The sequence below is a fragment of the Manacus candei genome, unplaced genomic scaffold (genome assembly GCF_025592945.1).
Source record: "Manacus candei isolate 608988 ecotype Guabito, Panama unplaced genomic scaffold, ASM2559294v1 h1tg000005l, whole genome shotgun sequence".
NCBI classification, from domain to species: domain Eukaryota; kingdom Metazoa; phylum Chordata; class Aves; order Passeriformes; family Pipridae; genus Manacus; species Manacus candei.
Genome location: NW_026138053.1, coordinates 5,034,469 through 5,052,287, shown reverse-complemented (window position 1 = coordinate 5,052,287; position 17,819 = coordinate 5,034,469). Strand labels below are relative to the sequence as shown.

The window sequence follows — 17,819 nt, the reverse complement described above, 5'->3', positions numbered from 1 at the left end:
GAGGTAAGGTGCAATGTCATGGCTCCCTGATAAGCACACGTAACCCATCGGTTGCAGTCTGCACGTCTGTTTTCTGCTTGGACGCCACGGGAAGATGATTTTGAATGTAAACAGGCGTGAGGCAGCTCGGGGAGATGCGTTAGGGAGGGAACCTGTGGCAGTGACATCTCCTCCAGCACTGCCCTGCGGGGGGAACCTGCCGCTGGCAGCCGGGCAGGGGCCGGAGGGGGCCGGGGCCCGAGTCGGGGCCACTGCCGTCAGATAGAGCCGGTTCTGCAGGGATGGACCGACAGCTGAGCGAAGCCAGTATGACTTCTGCATCTGGCTCTCCTCTCAGCGTCAGTTGCTTTTTGTGTCGCAATTTAATTTTTCTGTACTGATTTCCCCTCCCACGCTTGTTTGTGAGTATACAAAGGTGACAAGTGTGAGCTGCCTGCACACCGAGCAGGGAAAGCAACTTTGTTCAATTTATCAACTAACCCCCCACTCCCATTAAAGGCCCGTGTATTTTTAAAGGCCTCACTGTGATAATTCTCATCCTGAAGTAACAGCGCTTTTCCTTCCTTTTTTTTTACAGTTTTGTAAGGAAAAATATGAATTATAATTTCCCTCAAAGTGAGCTCTAGAAATATATATACACAAATATAATTTATTTATTCAAATATAGTTGCTTTTCTGCATAAGGAAGGAATTTATATGCAAAACTTCGATTATTCATTCAGATGGCTTGTAAGTGACTTTATTTTGTGACTAATCGCTACTAAAATCCACAGGCTTTGGTGGTGGTCCCTGTTGCTAAATTACTGCAAAATTAGACCTGCAAGTCTTACGACAGTCTCACATTATTTTTTGTTGGTTTACAGTTCAGAATAAAGTTCGCATCTTCTGTTAATCACACCACATAGCAAAAATAATTAAGTAGAGGGTAGTTGGAGTGCTGCAGGCCTCCTGCAAGTAAAACTGCCCGGCCAGAAAATGCCGCGAAGCCTCCTCTACCGCGGTGCTCTGTCAGACGTCTTTGCAGAAAGTAGCTCGTTAGTCCTGATCGTTTCGTCTCATGAATGACGAAGATAATCCCCCTAAACCTAAAAGAATTGTCCCAGTGGGCTCCAGAATCATCAGAAAAAAACACTTTCTGGAGGGAGATCTTATCGGCGAGCATTACAAGGAGTAAGATAAGCAGCTCCCTACTTCGTCTAACACTCTTTGAAGAACGCAACACAGCTCGAGTGGCTCACAGCGAGGGGTTGTGAGAAGGTGAGAAGGGGAATAGAAACTTTCGTTGTGACTTGAACGTGAACTTCCTGCGACGTGGGGCATGTGCAGGTTTTCACCTTCTCTTCACGTTCTGGATCAAATCCTTCCTGTTTTGATCTAATATAGATATCATTATTTAAAATATGACTGTAATAGACGTGAACGTCGTGTAACTAATCTTGACAACATACCTATAGCTTCAATTCGTGCCAGGAATTAATTGGCCTTACTCCAGTTGCTAAAACTCGCTTTTCAGCCTTTATTATAGTTACTCTCTAGTAATGTGTGGGTGGATTTGTTTGTAATTTAGCATAGGCTGTACCTGGCATTGCACCATACCTTGTACTTATTACAGAACTGTCTGTAACATAGAACTGGGGAAAAAAAAAAGTGCAGGTGTGAGGGCAATTAATTTATCATCCCTTCGGTCGTCGGTGGGGAGCTCGAATTGTTAAGCTAACGTCAGCGGGCAATAAAACCCTCTTGGCAAGCCCTGCCAACATAAACTAGAGCAGCAACACGATAAAATAAAAAAAACCCAGCTCCTCTGACGCTGTGGCGTTGCATCGCAAGTGGCGTTTCAGTGTGGCGTCCGCCCGCCCGCCCGGGGACCCGCAACACCGCCGACAGACGCGCAGCTCCGGCGCCCTGGAGCCCGCGCCCCCCAGCAGCGCCCGCAGACGGGCTCTGAGCAATTCCCAGGGTTTTTCCTTGGGAACACGGACTCTCCCGAAGGTACAGTTTAACTTTTCATCCCCCCCTGTCGGCCCTTAGCGTGTGTCCACGGTCGCTCCCCGCGACAGGCCCCGCCGCCGTGGGCGGTCGCGCCGGGCTCCCCCCGCAGCTCTGCCCGGGGCCAGCCCGGCTGCGGCGGCAGGAAGCTCGGAGGGTCCGGGAAACTCGCCTGTAACTCTATAAAAACCCAATAAAGAACCGTGTTCCCTAAACCCGGCGGAATATCTTGATTCAAAGGTATCATCGTGTGGCTTTATTAGCTGATACGAAAGCTGCTCGATGCCTCTGTGACCTCAGATAGTTGCGACACTCACAGGACACTCCTACAAAAAGCACAGCAAAACATGTTGGACTAATTAGCAAATTGGCGTCCAAATGCGTGCTTAAAGTCAGGAGGGGGGTAGGTGAACTGCATCAGGTTGTAGAAGGCAGACTTAACATTAATTACAGTTAGATTTGCATCACTTAAAGCAGATTTATTTGCAGTATATAATAGAATTGCAGCTTACAGTGCTGGAGTGCTAAGCCTGAGAGAGGGCCGCTGTGCAGATCACGGGTCCGTCGGCTCAAAAACCTGTGGAAAAACGCACTTCCTTCTTTTGTGATTAGTCGGAACACGGCGAGGGGAAAACCACCGAGCTGTACCGAGCCCCGGCCCTGTGCGCGCCCCCCGCCCGGTGGGGTCGGGTCACTCGGCGGGCACAACGGTACGGGCTGTCGGGGGGGACGGGGACCGAATCGCTGCATTCACCGATGGCACCGCGGATGGATGGAGGGAGGCAGAGGAGAGATGGATGCAGGAAGGGATGGACGGACGGATGGATGGATGGATGCAGGGATGGATGGACGGAGAGGCAAGGCCGCCCTCCGGCCCTTGTTTCCCCGCACCGCCCAGGGATGGCCGCAGCCAGGTCCCCGCCAACCCGTTTAGGCCGCACTTGGCGGCGGAGCCCAGCCGGGACACCCCGCGCCGCCGCCGGGCCCGGGGAGCCGCCAACCGGCGGGACGGGACGAGGGCTGTGCCCGCTCCCTCGGCCCCGCGCGGGCGGACCGGCGGCACCTCCGCTGGGCAGCGCGGGCCTGGGCGCTCCGCTCCGCTCCCTGGGCGCGGTCCCGCGGGGCCCGTGGTGCCCGTGGTGCCCGTGGTGCCCGCGGTGCCCGGTCCCGGCGCGGTACCGCCCCCGGTTCTCTCACAGCGCTTGACAGGCGGGCGATCACGTGCCGGCCGCAAAGCGCCTCTTTGCGACCTCAATGACAGGCAAAATGTGCGACACAGGCGCTGTGGAGGCAGGCGGGGAGCGGCGCTGCCTCCTCCTCCTCCTCAGCCTCCTCCTCCTCCTCCTCCTCCTCCTCCCCGGCCCCGCGGCTGAGGCAGCGCTGCCCGCTCCCGGCCCCGCGCCCGGCCCGCCGCTCTCCCCTCCCCTGCCGCCTTCCTCCGCCCCGGGAGGGGCAGCCCGGGGGCGCCGCGGGAGCCCGAGCGGAGCGCGGCGCCTCCATGAGCTCCTGAGCTGCCGCCCTGCCCCGTCCTCCCCGCCGGCAGCGGCTCCAGGTGCGCGGGTCCGAGCAGAGCCGGGACGCAGCTGGCTGCAATGGCGTCCAACATGGACCGGGAGATGATACTGGCTGATTTCCAGGTAAAATTTTCAAGCCGCCGCCGCACAGCCGTGGCCTCTCGCTGCTTTTCTTCTTTCTCCTCGTTGCTGTGCTGCTTGTTCTTTGTGGGGAGGTCTCCGGGGTGGTGGGTGTGAAGCCCACCCTCCAAAGCCTCCGCTCTCGCCTTCCTTCTTCTTTTATTTATCAGAAATGGGGAACATGTGCCCTCTTCTCTCAAGGTGCGTGAACAAAATGTCTTCTTCAACTTGGAGAGTTTCAGTTTTTAATTAATAAATAAACAAAAAAGCTTTTTCATCCCCTTTGCTCGTTTGTACCCTCTGTGACCACCCAGGCCCTGGGACAACTGTGAGGCAGCTCACTTGGAAGAGGTGAATGCCAGGGAGGACACAAAACTCATCATCGCTCCTCACGATGTGTCACAGTGTTTGTAGTGAATCACTTGCTGGTACTACAGATTAGCGCTGAACAGAGGTGTTTCCATTCCAGCATCAACACTCACTTCATGGTTGCCTCAGCCTGTGACTGTTGTGATGACGGTAAAACTCCTCACACCCCATTCCAAACAACAACGTGTTTGTGTGGAAAGGAGGAATATGCCCCTAAACCTTGTTTGTTACCTTTCCTCCTCCCTACAGAAAAGGGTTGCAATTTAACTTCAGGCTCTTGAATCTTATTGCCAAAATAAAGTCTTTCTATAAGTACAAGTGATGTGTTCAGGAGCCTCGTTAATCTGTTCAGGATATTGCTTCTTAATATCACTTGGTTTTGTATTGTATTTCTAAGGCCAAGTAAACAAAAAGGTGGAGGATACCTGCGTGTGAAATAGCAGGCAGAACCAAAAGCAGCTTGGAAGGGTATCAGATAATATTTGATTATATCTTTTTAATATTTGCTTTTCAGCCCATAGGGTCCATTTACAGTCATTGTTCTTACATGGAGAGGCTCCTGGGTATTCTTGGATTGAGTTATAAAACTGCCATCTGTACGTTCAGCTTCTTAAAAGACTGTTTTCCAGCTGTTAGCAGTGAAACTATTTAATTTTTTTTAAAAAAGAAATCCCTTCACTGTGTGTGTGTGTTTCTTTGGAGCTACAGGTAGGGTGACTGTAATGTGCATTATGTAATTCCTCTTTTGCAAAAGGTATCTGGTATCTCACTGATGTAACACGTGGAGTTTCCCAGCTGATAATGGGGAGGTGTTGTCACTTTCTGAGTATCTTATACCCATATTTACTAAAATGCTTAATAAATGTTACTTTATTGATACTTTTGTGTATATAAGGCATGAAATCTCGATTTTAAGGCTGGAGTTTCATAGAGGAGTTCTTCCAGTAAAAACACACCGTGCAGAAGGAAACTGGGACCCCACTCCTACACTCATACCAGTGAGGACAGACTCTTACTGAATCCCACATTAGTGCCTGGAACAGGTTTACATTCAGGAATCCCAGGTGATGAAGTTAGTGACTGGTGAATGTAAGATTATTTTTTTAAATGGAGTTTTCAATACAGATTTACACTTTACAAAATTTTTATGTCAATGCTATTTTGCAGTATTTTTGTGCTTGGATTTTGAAACCAGTTAATAAAAGTATAAGAGCAACTGCAGTGTCTGGTACCATGAAGACAAGTAAGTATTGCAAACTTGCAGGTGGGCAGTGGAGTCACAGAAATCAGTTTTAGATGAAGGGTGGATGACAAAATGTCTCTCAGTTTAGGACACAGGAAATATTTGATCATATTTGTACATATTTAAAAAGAACCCAAACCCTTTCCTCTTGTATTTCAGCAGACAGCTTTGTTTTTCTGTTTCATCCTGTTTTTTTAAAAAATAATACCAAGTACCTGCCTGATTTTGAAGCACTGAACTGTTAATTGTCATGCTGTTAAAGCTTCAGATTAGTAAAGGACAATGTCAGTCATTATTAGGCCTCATATCTTTAGACTGTTACAAAACAGTAAAGGATTTTGAGTTTTTAAATACTAGATGGAATTCACAACTCATTCACTAAGAATTTAAAATGGAAAGTAAAACATTACGTGCACAGTAATTCTGCTTGATTTTCCCTTCTATATTTTCTGTACTTTTTAATTAATAAATATGTTTCTTAGAGTTCTGCTGCCATCTTTATTTGTGTGAGGTATCTTGTTTAAGAATGTTTCACACAGTGGAAATTTCAAAAGCAGTTCTTTGTAGTTTCATTCAGCTAATCTTTGCTGAATTAACTGGGAGGGAAACCTTCCATCACCATTTCACCCTCACTTTTCCCAGGTTATGTTTAAGAGGGATAGAGCAGTGGTTTTTGAACTTCTAAAGCTTGAAAGGGTTTTCTTTCCCCATAAAAAAAAAATCAGTGAAATCATAATTATGCTAATGCCTGATGCTTTTGTAAAGTTTTCATGGATTTATTTTGTGTCTTTCAAAGTCATTATGGATTCTGCCATTGACTTAGCTAGAGCAGTAACTCGTATTACGTTTGTTTTTTCTTTTTAGCTCTGATTGTTGTAACAGGTTACTTCTGCATTCTGAGGTACTAAAGAGAAATACTTAAAAAGGTATTTTATATAAATACATAGTTATACATAAAACCTTTGAATTTTATGAAATATTTTAACTGTAGAGTAAAACACAGTAAGTGATATACCAGAATATTTTTGCTTAATGTCTGAAAACAATTAAAGCCTGTTCTGTGTGGTTTATAATTATTTTCTTTTCCTCTCCTTTTTAATGAGGCTACTGTATGTTACCCAGGGAGCACAAAGTACGTATTCATGCATGTGGGCTGTATGACAAACCTGTCTAACTTTGCCTTCTTAGGCTCTCACTTAGGAAAGATTATGCAGAAGCTTTGCTTTGTATGTGAGTAGTCTGATTGTTTTCAGGGCAAGTCGCTGATGTGGAGTTGAGCACAAAAACAAGTTTTAGCTTTTTCAGTAAATGCAATTCAGAATTTCTCCACAAAGTGTCATTGGCATAAAGGAAAAACTCCATAGGAAAAAACCCATCAGCTTGTGTTTGTAGCATAAATCCTTCAAAAAGGTGGGCACTTGTGAATTGGTCAGAGAGCGATGCTGCAACGTGCCTCACAAACTGGGAGGAATAGGGCATATATTTTCCACTGAATTTTTAATATCACTGTTCTTCTTTGGTTTGTTATATTTAACTGCAAAGTGTTCTTCCATCTCCCATGGCATACTCAGGTACTCGTGTGATAGAAACACATTCATGATCTCTGCAGTTTGAGATCTGTTTTTCATTGTGAAGCAAATAGGTTTTTTTTTTTTTCTTTTTAAGTTGCAAACTTCAATTGCACCAAATTTCATTAAGTTGGGACAGGCATGAAAATCAATCTGTGAGTATGACAGAAGTGTCAGATGATGTTTTTGCATGCTAGCACCCGTACTTTTGCTTTTGCAGCTTCACTTAGGATGGGGACTGAAATGAACAGGAACGTTTAGTCCTTGTAAGTTATGTCCACCTTTAGGACCACTTGGTTCATTCTGTGTGCTTGTCCTCACAACAGTTCTAGGTGTAGGGTAGGCCTGAGGGTTGGAGTACTGTGGGAGTTGCTCCTGTGTGTCCATATATTATGAGAATATCTGGCACATCGAGCTTCAGAAGGAAATTTTTCATAGAATTAATGTTTTGCATTGACCAAATAAGTAAGTGGCTCAGGATTTAGTCAGGATGGGAAGAACTTCATCATGGAAAAAATCAACTCAAAAATCCTTGCTTTCGTTGAGACAACAGATTTCTAATAGTTTTCTTCTCCCTTCTGTCTTTGATCCATGTTCATTTTGAAACCAAGTTATGTGATTTTTTTTTTTTTTCAATTTTTTTTAAACTGGATAATAGACTAGTTTGGTGTGATTCACCAAAGTAGTGTATAAGTGTATATAAATTTTTTTTTTCCAAACTTTATATCAATCTTTTTCATAAAAACAGGGGTTTGTAGGAGGAGCAAGGGGGAGTTGGGAAGGAAGAACCCCATTGCCATCAGTACAGAAAAGTGAGAGAACATGCTAAATGATAATTTTTTAAATTATAAAACTGACCATGATATTGATACATCAGCTATTTTGTTTTGTTTAAGATTTAACCATAATTCAAACTACTTGTTTCCTTCTGGAATTACTACAGTGAAAGAAACTGGAAAATCTTTTTCACTTGGAGGTTAACACACTGCTGTTAAATAAATGATAAATTATATTTTTAAAGTTGGTTGTTGTTTTTTTATTTTTTTGTGGTCTTGTCTGCTTCAGCCCTGTAGAAGATTATCTCTGTTGTTCTCACAGTTTTCACTGTCTAGCAGTGTGTGTGCAGAATTTACATGTGTATTCACTTTTCTGGGGGTGCTAAGGGAGCTTTCCTTTCTTCTGTGTGTGTCAGCATGCTGGCTCAGGTTCTCTGTCATTTTAAATTATTGCCAGTGTGAAAATTTGATGGGTGAGGAAGGTAGGCAGATACAGCAATAGCTTTAATGCTTGATTCTTGTCCTGGACTGTGACTTATGCTGGGGTCTGGAAAGAGTGTTTTAACTAATTTCCTTGAGTATAAACCACCCATCATGGGTTTTGAACAAATAACAAAGTTGATGTCCTTAATATTGATTTCTGAAAGAAAAAGGCACGTTTTGTCATGAAGACTGGAGCAGAGAGGACTGTTCTTGATTTTTGTTGCAGACTTTCAGTGGAGTGTTTGGCAATACACTTGGAACAAGGTCCTCAACAAAAGAGAGGTGCTGAAGAGAGTTTCAGTCAAAGTTTAAACATGAGCTGGAGGACACTTTCCAAGGATTTAAAGTTCTTGGAGGCCTTCATTTTCATCAGAAGGTCTCCCTAAATATCTGGGTTTATTTGTGTGCAGATCTCTCTGAGCTTAACACCTCAATCTTGCTCATACCAAACCATTCTTTTGTGTGGCCTTTCTGTAGAATAGAGTGCAGTGGGTGCTGAACTGAGCTTCGCAGCTCTCTCCATAGTAGCTGGAGGGAAATCCAGTACTCTAGAGATTAGAAATCAGGGTTTGGGATAGACAGGTTTGTTTATTCATACCCTCATACTGCGTATCTTTAGTTAAAAGTGGGCTCTACTGGGTTTCTTGTAGTCAGGTTGCCCAGATGCTCAGCACTGCTTCACCTGACCTGTTTTAGTGGATATAGGTTACTGTATCCTTAGCTAAATTTTAAAATAGTTAACAGGGATGTTTTTCAGTGTAAAAAAAGAGGACTTTTTTAGGACACTGTAGGATGTTGAAGTTCATACCTATGAGGCCTGTTAATTTTTATTGGAATTCTTTTTAATCCTTATTGCTTTTTATCACATTATAGTTTTGTGCATTACACAGCTTTGGAACTGGTAATTGGACCTCTTTGTTTGGAACACAGTTGGTTTTAATGGCCTTAGGGCCAGGAGACATGATAAAGGCATGCTGCATGCTTAGTGTGTTTTAGTTTGGGTATTGTCATTTTCATTGTCTGCTACCAAGGCCATCACTTCTATTAATTTATTCTTTATGTGTTTCTGAAGTTTCATCTCTTTGGGTACGTTTAGGCTCAGTTGTAATCCCAAAGTTCACGTTTATCAGAACAAGGCTAGTTTGATTTACTAATCACTGCTCTGGCCTTTAAACTGAAGGTGAAGTGGGTTCTGGCCTTTAAACTGAAGGTGAAGAGGATTCCAGAGTCAGAAATTAGAAGTTGGAGTAAGAGTGGTGTCCTTTTAGAAACATCATAACTTGAATATTTTCACTGATAGCTGTTCATGGAAAAGCCAGCTAATTTCTCCTGTATAACGACAGACAGTTAATTAGAAACACTAACTGACATTTATAGAGAAGAAAGAGGATCCTATGATTTGTGTGCATTACAGCCCTGCTGTAGGAACCTAAATAATTTACCACTGGAGCACCAATTCGTCTTTAGAAAGAAAGACTGTTCTTTTCATTCAATTACCTTGAAAAGACTCTTCACATCATAGTAATCATGTCACCATTTCCATCAGCCCATTCATATAGGTATTTGGGTTAGTAGGTCACTGAAACAGATTGAGAGGTGGTAGCTGTAGGATCCTTTTTCAAATGCCATGACAACCAATGCTAATGATACTATTGAAATTATTAATTATATGTACTCCCAAAGGCTAAGAATGGACTTTCATTGAAAGGTAATGTGAAAATTATTTGTCACGTTGAAAATACCATGTTACTAATATTTCTTGGTAAGCAAGGATCATTTACAGTAAACACATTTACTGAGTTCATATTTTTATGTGGAGGGAGGTGTGGGAGGTGGTAAGAATTTGAGACATTTGCTGTGTCTTAAGGGGTCTTGAGAATCTGCCATCTTGAGAATATGGCATTGGAGCTGGAAAGCCTGAAAGGGTAGAGTTTCCCTCTGTATTTGGCCAGTTTTTTTAGTTCAGTTACCGTGTTGCAAGCCTAGTTTTCATACACTTCCACACTAGAAGCAGGGGGTAGTAGTTTATTAAGGAACTACATAGCATGGTTTTGATAGGATTTCATATTTTTCTAGTCAGTGAATAAAGTTGTGCATATGTGGGGCAACCATTAGATGAGTCCTTTCTTATAACTAATGTAAGAACCAGAATACAAAGCTTGGGGAAGTACCTGACATTCTACTCGTCCCTCATCATTTGGATGAAAGGAAATGACATGCTTACTGGCTGGATTGATACCTACTAATTAAGCCCATTTTTTAGAGTTGAATAGATAATGTGCAATTGTAAAAAGAACCTGCTCGAGGAGGAAATCAAAGCCTCAGTGTATGCAGTACATGTTGTTTGGTCTATCGAAATAGTCGTCTCCTGGTCCTCTGTGTCTAACTGGTTGAGCAGGTCTTTGTTCCATAGGAGTAGTTATGCTTTCAATAGATAATTCATTAAAGCTGAAGTTCTTACGAGACATTTTGAAACTAGAATAGAGTACGTTAGGCCTTGGGTTATTTTATATAGGTTTCGTGTTTTGCCTATTGCAGGAAACAATTTGTAAAGACAAGAACACTGAATCTGAGTCACTTCTATTATTTTTTTTTTAAAGGTCAGGTTGTTTGTGTGAGCAAATGTCAAAGGTGCCATATCAGCTCAGATCGAAGACCCAGCTGGCCTAATGTCTCATCTGCAGCAGTGGCTGGTCCTTAGGAAAGAGCTGAGAGGAGCAGAATGTGAATGGATTTGCCTCATCCTAGTTTCTGGAAGTCAGCATTTTAAAAGCTTGATGATGGGGTTTGTTGTAAAATTTGGGAAATATGTCAGCTTGAGTTAGTCTTCTGTTCTTCAACTGACTGAGTTCTTCAGAGAAGTCTGAGTAGTTTTGTGATGTGTGAGTTTGCCGTATAGGAGCTGTGTCCACTTCTCCCTAGTATGTTTTATACATATACGTACTAAGTCTATTCTATATACTTTATTGGAATTTCTGCTATTTCTTATGGTACAGAAGTCAAATTTGTCTGAACTGTAGAAATCTTAACCTCTTCTACTTTGTGCCCCAATAAAATTCACCCAAAAACTTAAGGTCAGTACTGTGGGATTGTGATGTTGATTTTACCTTCAATTAAGGCTGATTGTAAGAAAAATCTACTGTGAAAAATTCGAATTTAAGTTCCTTTAAAATTTTGGAGAGATCATTGGATCCTAGTTGTTTGTTCTGTATGTCTTTATTGACACTGTAGGATGAGTCTTTTCTGTAAAGAGCAGCTGTGTTATGGGATGGTCCCCGAGTTCCTCTGTAGTGAATGAGTGCACAGAATTCATGTAGCTTTTCTGATAGGCCCTGACCTTCTTTGAATACTTCTCTACCATCTTCTTGCTTTGATCCCACTGACTGACTGTCAGGCTTTCTTGTCGTGGTGCTTTTAAAAGCTTATGTAATTTTTATGTCTTTAGAGAAATATTTGGTTGCTTTTTTTCCCCCCACTTACTTGTTGATTTACATTATGGTATGACCTGTGCTTGACTGGGATTTGAGTGTTCTTCTGTTTCCCTCTTTTGGATGCCTGTGCTGGTTTTGGCTGGGGTGGAGTTACTTTTCTTCACAGTGGCTGGTATGGGGCTGTGTTTTGGATTTGTGCTGAACACAGTGTTGATAATATGGAGATGTTTTTATTTTTGCTGAGCAGGGCTTACACAGAGCTGAGGCCTTTGCTGGTTTTCCTACTGCCATGCTGGTGAGGAGGCTGGGGCTACATGGCAGGCTGGGAGGGGACACAGCTGGGACAGGTGACCCCAACTGACCAAAGGGATATTCTGGACCATCTGACATCATGCTCAGAATTTAAAGTGGGGGAGAAGAAGGAGGAAGAGGGGGATCTTTGGACTAATGTCTTGGCGATGGCTGAGCACTTGTCCGTGGGAAGCAGTGAATTAATTCCTTGTTCTGCTTTCCTTGTATGTGGGGCTTTTGCTTTCCACATTAAACTGCCTTTATCTAACTGTAGTTTTCTACCTTTTACCCTTCTGATTTTCTCCCTGATCTCTCTGGTGGGCGAGTGAGTGAGTGGCTTGGCTGCTGGTTGGGGTTAAACCATGGCAATGCCTTTTCCAGGTTTTGAAGAATGTGTCTGTTCCTTCTGGTTCTGTTCTTCACCAAAAAAAAAAAAAAGTGTTTGCGGAATGTTAAGATAATTTTTGTGTGGATCAGTACTCTTCTTTGTGTGCTTATCTAGAAAGTGGTTTTTATTTATTCTTCAGTTGTTTTTAAAGTTCTGCTGTTTTGAGACAATGAGGAGAAAGGAGATGACTGCAAATGCCCATTAAGCAAAAGTGTGTTTGATCCCTGCAATTCTTTTCTGTTTTCCATCAGTTTTTTTTTTCTTATGTGATAATGTATAAGATACTCTAAGAGTAAAATGACTATGATTGGGGAAATCCTGGGGTTTTACCTTCACTGAGATACTTTAATAAAAGTATTAAACAAACACAGAAACTTTGGGATAATCCTAACTAAAACATTTTGTATTTGTTGGGTAAAGGCTGTCTTCAGTCCTCAGGAAAGACAAATGGGTTTGGTAATCCAGAGTACTACTTAATGGTACTGACTTTTGTTTTGGTTTGTTTTTTAATTCAGTTTGACCACTGCCCTTTGTATGTAGTGCATGTGGCTTTAACACTAGAATGTTAGCATGGGGCTTGGGAGGCTTGAGTTCATGTCTTGGCTCAGCTCATGGGCTTCCTAGGGATGTGCCTTCGTGGTATTCTGGAAGCAGAATTTGCTCCAGAGTGTTGAGAGTGTTCACAGTCTGCTGGAAACTGTTTGAAAGTGGTTAGTGTGGTGCCGAATTAGCTGGGTCTGCTGAGAAGTGGTTAGAGCTTCATGCTGCCAGTTCAGACTTTGTCCCCTGCTTGCTTTGTTCAGAAGGCTTGCACTCATCTCGGAGCATGGGCAAAGTTCACTGCTGTCTGCTTGGTGGCTATAGGTTGAAATGTCTTCTGTGACCTTCAGAAATACAGCTTTTTCTTCTCCCTCCCCTTCCTCCTGTAGAAGGAGACTAATGCTTCCTTACTTCAGAGTTTTGCTTGAGGGGGTGCTCAAACAGTAGAATGATGAAGCTTGTAAATAGTTGGGTGTGGGAGTTAAAGTGCATTGGGCAAACTTTATCCTGGCATATTTGCCTAAAACCCTTTCTTGATTTCTGATAGTGGTAAGTGTATTAGTTTGTTTTTGCTAAATGAACAGCTGGCGAATCTGCTTAATTTTTACCAGATGGTCTTCTGAGTTATGTAAAAACAGAGAAACATTCTTATCTCTTCATTTAGAAGCTTACAGTAGGTGACCTTTCAGTCTGTGTCTTGGTCGATATGCCTGGATGTTGTTTTTTTTAAGTGTTTGTCTGAAACAGAAAGAAGTAAGAGTTAATTTAATAACTGTGGATGATTCATAATAAGAATAGTCTTGATATATCAGTAAGTTGTTGAAAGGTTAGAATGAGCAGAGATGCCACAGAAGCATATGTGTGTAGCTGGTGTTGCAGTCTGTGGAGGTGGTCCTGAGACAGGTGGAACTCTGAGATGAGAAGAGCTGAGGTACCAAAAAAATATCATTTGTGAGTGTCTGAATGTGCTTCATCTCTTGATAGCCCAGAGGGGAGTTATATATGGATCCTAAATTTGATATTGGGGTACTAAAACCTTTACTTGCTTGGCTGAGCATATTGGTTTAACTTTACCTGTTCTGGAGGAGCAAGTGTTATGCTTTGTTTCAGTTGCTTTGAAGTAACTGCCATTGCAACAGTGTATGTGTGAATTTAAAGAAAATTTTCTGACTTACTAATATGTCATAGGTGAATTAGTGTTTTAAATATTTCTGGGTTTGAGTGGATACAATCTGTGGCTGCCCTTGGTGCTTTATAGCCTTATAATTATTATCTTTGGTTACTGAGCCATTCTGATAATGGATGGGGAAAGGAAGCAAGGTACTGTGTTTGACTGTAGAAACAGTAAACTTGGGGTTAGGTTGTTTAAAAGCCCTACCTCCAGAAACCTGACTTAGGTTAGGAATTCTTAGAAAGGGAATTAAGGATTCTTCTAGAAGTACTAGCCATATAGGGGGCTGCACTACTATGCCAGGTGATGGAGGGAGGCCAGTCTTTCACCCTGTACTGGTGACACCACTACTACCAGGAGTACCATGTCCAATATCAGTCCCTCCACTGAGAAAGTAGAGCGAGTCCAGTGAAGGGTTACCGAGGAGGGGAGGAGGCTGGAGCATGTTTTGTTTGAAAGGTGAGGTTAAGGGAGCTGTGTTTGTGTAGCCTGGAAGAGAAAGCTAAGGGAGGATCTAGTTGCTGTCTCAGCTGTACAGTGGGTGATAGCAGACAATACAGAATCAAATTTCTCTTGGAGTTGCACAGTCTGAGAGTGAGAGGCAGCGAATATAGGTTACAGCACGGGAAATTATAATTAAATATATGGGAAAAAATTTCCCAGTTAAGGGGGGAAGCACTGGAACAAACTCCCCAGGAGAGGCTGTAGGCTCTCTGTTTTTGGAAATAGGCAAAACCTGTAAGAGAGTTGAAGTGTGTCTGTGAACTGATCTATCTGGTTTGAATTGAAGAGGTGAATAAAACAGCAAGGTAAATTTTGCTTATATTGCAGGGGAAGTATGGAAGGAAATAAGCAATATCTTTTGCTATATCTCATATGCAGAGAACAGCTCTGAGTGGTTTGTTGTTTTATTGACTTGGGAAGCTGAGCCATCCTTTTGAGCAGGTTTGTGGCCTGGACTCAGGAAGGGTTTTCCATGCTCCTAGGTTCTCTTATCTTGTGAGAGTAAGTTACTGAAGGGATAGTGAATTGATTTTTAACAATATGTGTTCTTTGCCAGCATTTCTGATTTCTCTTTAAATCTCATGTATCCTTGTGGAATAGAGTTAACTGTAGTTGTGTGCTGTATCTAGTGATATAAATTTATTTGGTGCTTTCAAAAGTAAGCACTTCCTAGGGTGCTGTCTGTGCAGTTGCAGTGGATGGAGGTGTATTAATGCCAACTTCCTGGGTTTTTGTAGGCGATCTACTATTCTAGTAGATCTACTATTCTTCCTAGGTCGTCTGACCTGTTGAATCTTTTGAAGCCTTAATGTAGTTGTTTCTTTGGGCACTGTAACTTTGTGTAAATATTGAAATGATGGAGACAGAGCTAAAGTTGCAACAAAATGCTGAAAGCTCTTTTCTCCTGGTTCACCTAGCACTGGAGAGTCTGTATTAGCTGTTTTGATGTCTGAGGACCAGGCAGCAGATTGAATCACAGTAGCTTAGTCTTATTTTGAGACAGATGGATGTGATATTAGTGAGAGGGGGGAAAAAGTCTGTAGTTGACAAGTGCTGTGACTCTACCCTGGAGATTGGTTGTCTAAATATGTTGCTGTTCTGGGTACCAAAAGCTCTGACTCCAATTTTATCCTTTTGGTTCTGCGGACTGAGCATGGTACCTGTATTTGCATCTGCCCTAAATTGCTGCAGGAGGCTGCAGCTGAGGATCTTACCTGCAGAGTGTATGGGGAGGTTAGTTAGGCACAAAGTGAGGTTTTTTTTTTTCATCTGACTGTTACAGGAGAGAGTGGTGCACTTTGTAATTCACAGCCATCTGTCTGCCTGATTTTAATGGGCCTGAACCTGTTGTGTGAAATGTTCTAGGCCTAGTTTGGGTTAGCTTTGAGTCGGACCCTTTTTGGAGAAAATATAGCTACTGTTGGTAGCCAGAGGAAATAGGGAATTGTTCAACAGGAATGTTGAGGGAGACAGACGTCTAAGTCCTCCATATCCAGCTACTGGCCAAATGTGGCCTTCTAGATACTTTTGACTGCTGCATTTTGTCTCGGCGAGAAGGGGAATAATGCCACAGGTGAGACAGATTCTGCCTTGCTGCCAAATACCATTTGCTCCCAGCTTCTGTGCAACAACTGCCACCCACTGTCTGCGAGGGCAACAGTACCCTGACTCTGTCTTTGAGTCAGCAACAGCTGCTTGTTGCTCTGGCGGCTGGTGCAGCAGTAACAGCCCAGCTCTCTGTGTTGGGAGCAGCAGTTGTCCCTTCCAGCTCCGCTGTGGAACAACTGCCTGGATCCCTGCAGCAGGTGCTGGAGGAGCAGCTGCTGCCAGATGGGGAAGGCAGCTGCTTCCCTGGGATGTGGAGGTAGGCTGAAGCCTGTGCTGTTGAGGTGGGGGGTCACAGAGGGTCCCAAAGCCCAGATCCAGCTGTTACGGCTGCTGGGGTCAGACCACACTGCAAGGCATTTAGAAGAGCAAGTCTGTCGTCCTGCATTGTGGCTTTCTGGAAGCAGCTCCTGGGTTTGTCTCAAATGCCTGGAAGTCTGCCTGCCCTCCAACTTTTCTCCTACTGAATTGTTTCCTCAGTGACTACTTTGCTTCTTTTATATAACAGTGATTAAGGTTACTGTGGCAGTTAACTAGGACCACTAATGGTTATCTGTGAAACTTTCCAAAGGGTAGGGTCTCCATTGCTAAGGTGATGTGAAGCTACCTGGAAACAAATGTGGAGAAGCACTTCGAAGTTGTGTTGTGTACAAACCCCAGTCTGCCTGATGGAAACACTTACCTGGCCTGGAAAAGCAGGATGCTAAGAAAATTGTTTTAACATTCAATAACTTTGTCTTCAGAATCTGATTTTATGTATTCAGTGCAAAAAAAATAGTTTTCTCATTTTCACATTCATTTTCCTCTTATGTGGTCTGGAAAAGCACTGAAGTGACTGCAAGAGTCTCTGGAGCTGGAGCTGTGAATGGTGAAAATGCTATTCTAGATTTAGAAGAAATGCAGAGAGAAGGAGGAGGAGGACCTTCTGTCTTTTCCTTTGTCCTCCAAGAAAATTTCTTTGTTTTCTTTCTGATGTACAAAGGTTTACAAATCAGTGAGCCTTAAAGGTTTTACCTTTTCTGAGGTGGTTTGCTTCTTTCAGTTTGATGACTTAGAGGATGTGCTGGTTGTTGATTGAATAAAGAGTTAGTTGTATTCAGGCAGGAATTTTCTTTTAAAATACTGAACGCCTTTTATTAGGTAGGTCTCTCAGAAAAATAAAGCTGAATAAAATGTGTGAATCAAAACCAATTCCCCACAGCTAGTATCTCTTTACTTGCTTAATAACAAAGATATATTTTTGTATATTTAGAGCTCATCTACTTTGATATATTTTTGAAGGTCTTTTTTCCCCTTCTGTCTGCACATATTTAACGTCTTTTTTTCCTATTAAATTTTTGTTTGTTTGTTTCTTGCTTGGATAGAATGAAAGGCATAAACATGAGGAAAAAAAATCTTTGTCTTGTAAATAATTAAACCCTCTCTTTTAGTCTGCCTTTCTGGATAAGTAAGGCATATAGCCTTAAGGTGCCAGGTGTCCCCTGGACTTGTACCAATGAAATGATTTCAAATCTAATGAAAATGCAGCCAGGTGACATGGAAAGAGTCCATTAAGAGAAACTCTTATAAATATTCCAGCCATAGGAAAAGCTAAAATCAGCCCTTGCAATGAGGGATGAGAGACAGTCTCAGGAAGAACCAGACTTTTTTAATTCCATTGCTCACAGAACCTGTTGGTTTCCTGGGTGTGTTTCCCTAAAGAAAACAAAGGCAGAAGCAGGACAGGTTGCTCTGGGACTAACCTGTCACTGCAGAGTCTTTGACATCATGTCACACTTGCCAGTGAGGGAATGCCTGTCTTGTGTGCTTAATTTCATAGGGAAAATC

The 17,819-nt window shown here is 42.9% G+C and overlaps 1 protein-coding gene across 1 annotated transcript in view; it reads left to right on the top strand.

The window, feature by feature from the left end:
- The first annotated feature begins 3,350 nt into the window (after positions 1-3,350).
- FAF1 (Fas associated factor 1) overlaps positions 3,351-17,819 on the top strand; it is a 156,097-nt gene continuing 141,628 nt past the window's right edge. Inside the window, exon 1 of the mRNA XM_051799726.1 lies at positions 3,351-3,626. Coding sequence (XP_051655686.1) covers positions 3,582-3,626 — 45 coding nt within the window. The 5' untranslated portion in view covers positions 3,351-3,581. The remainder of the gene's footprint in view (positions 3,627-17,819) is intronic.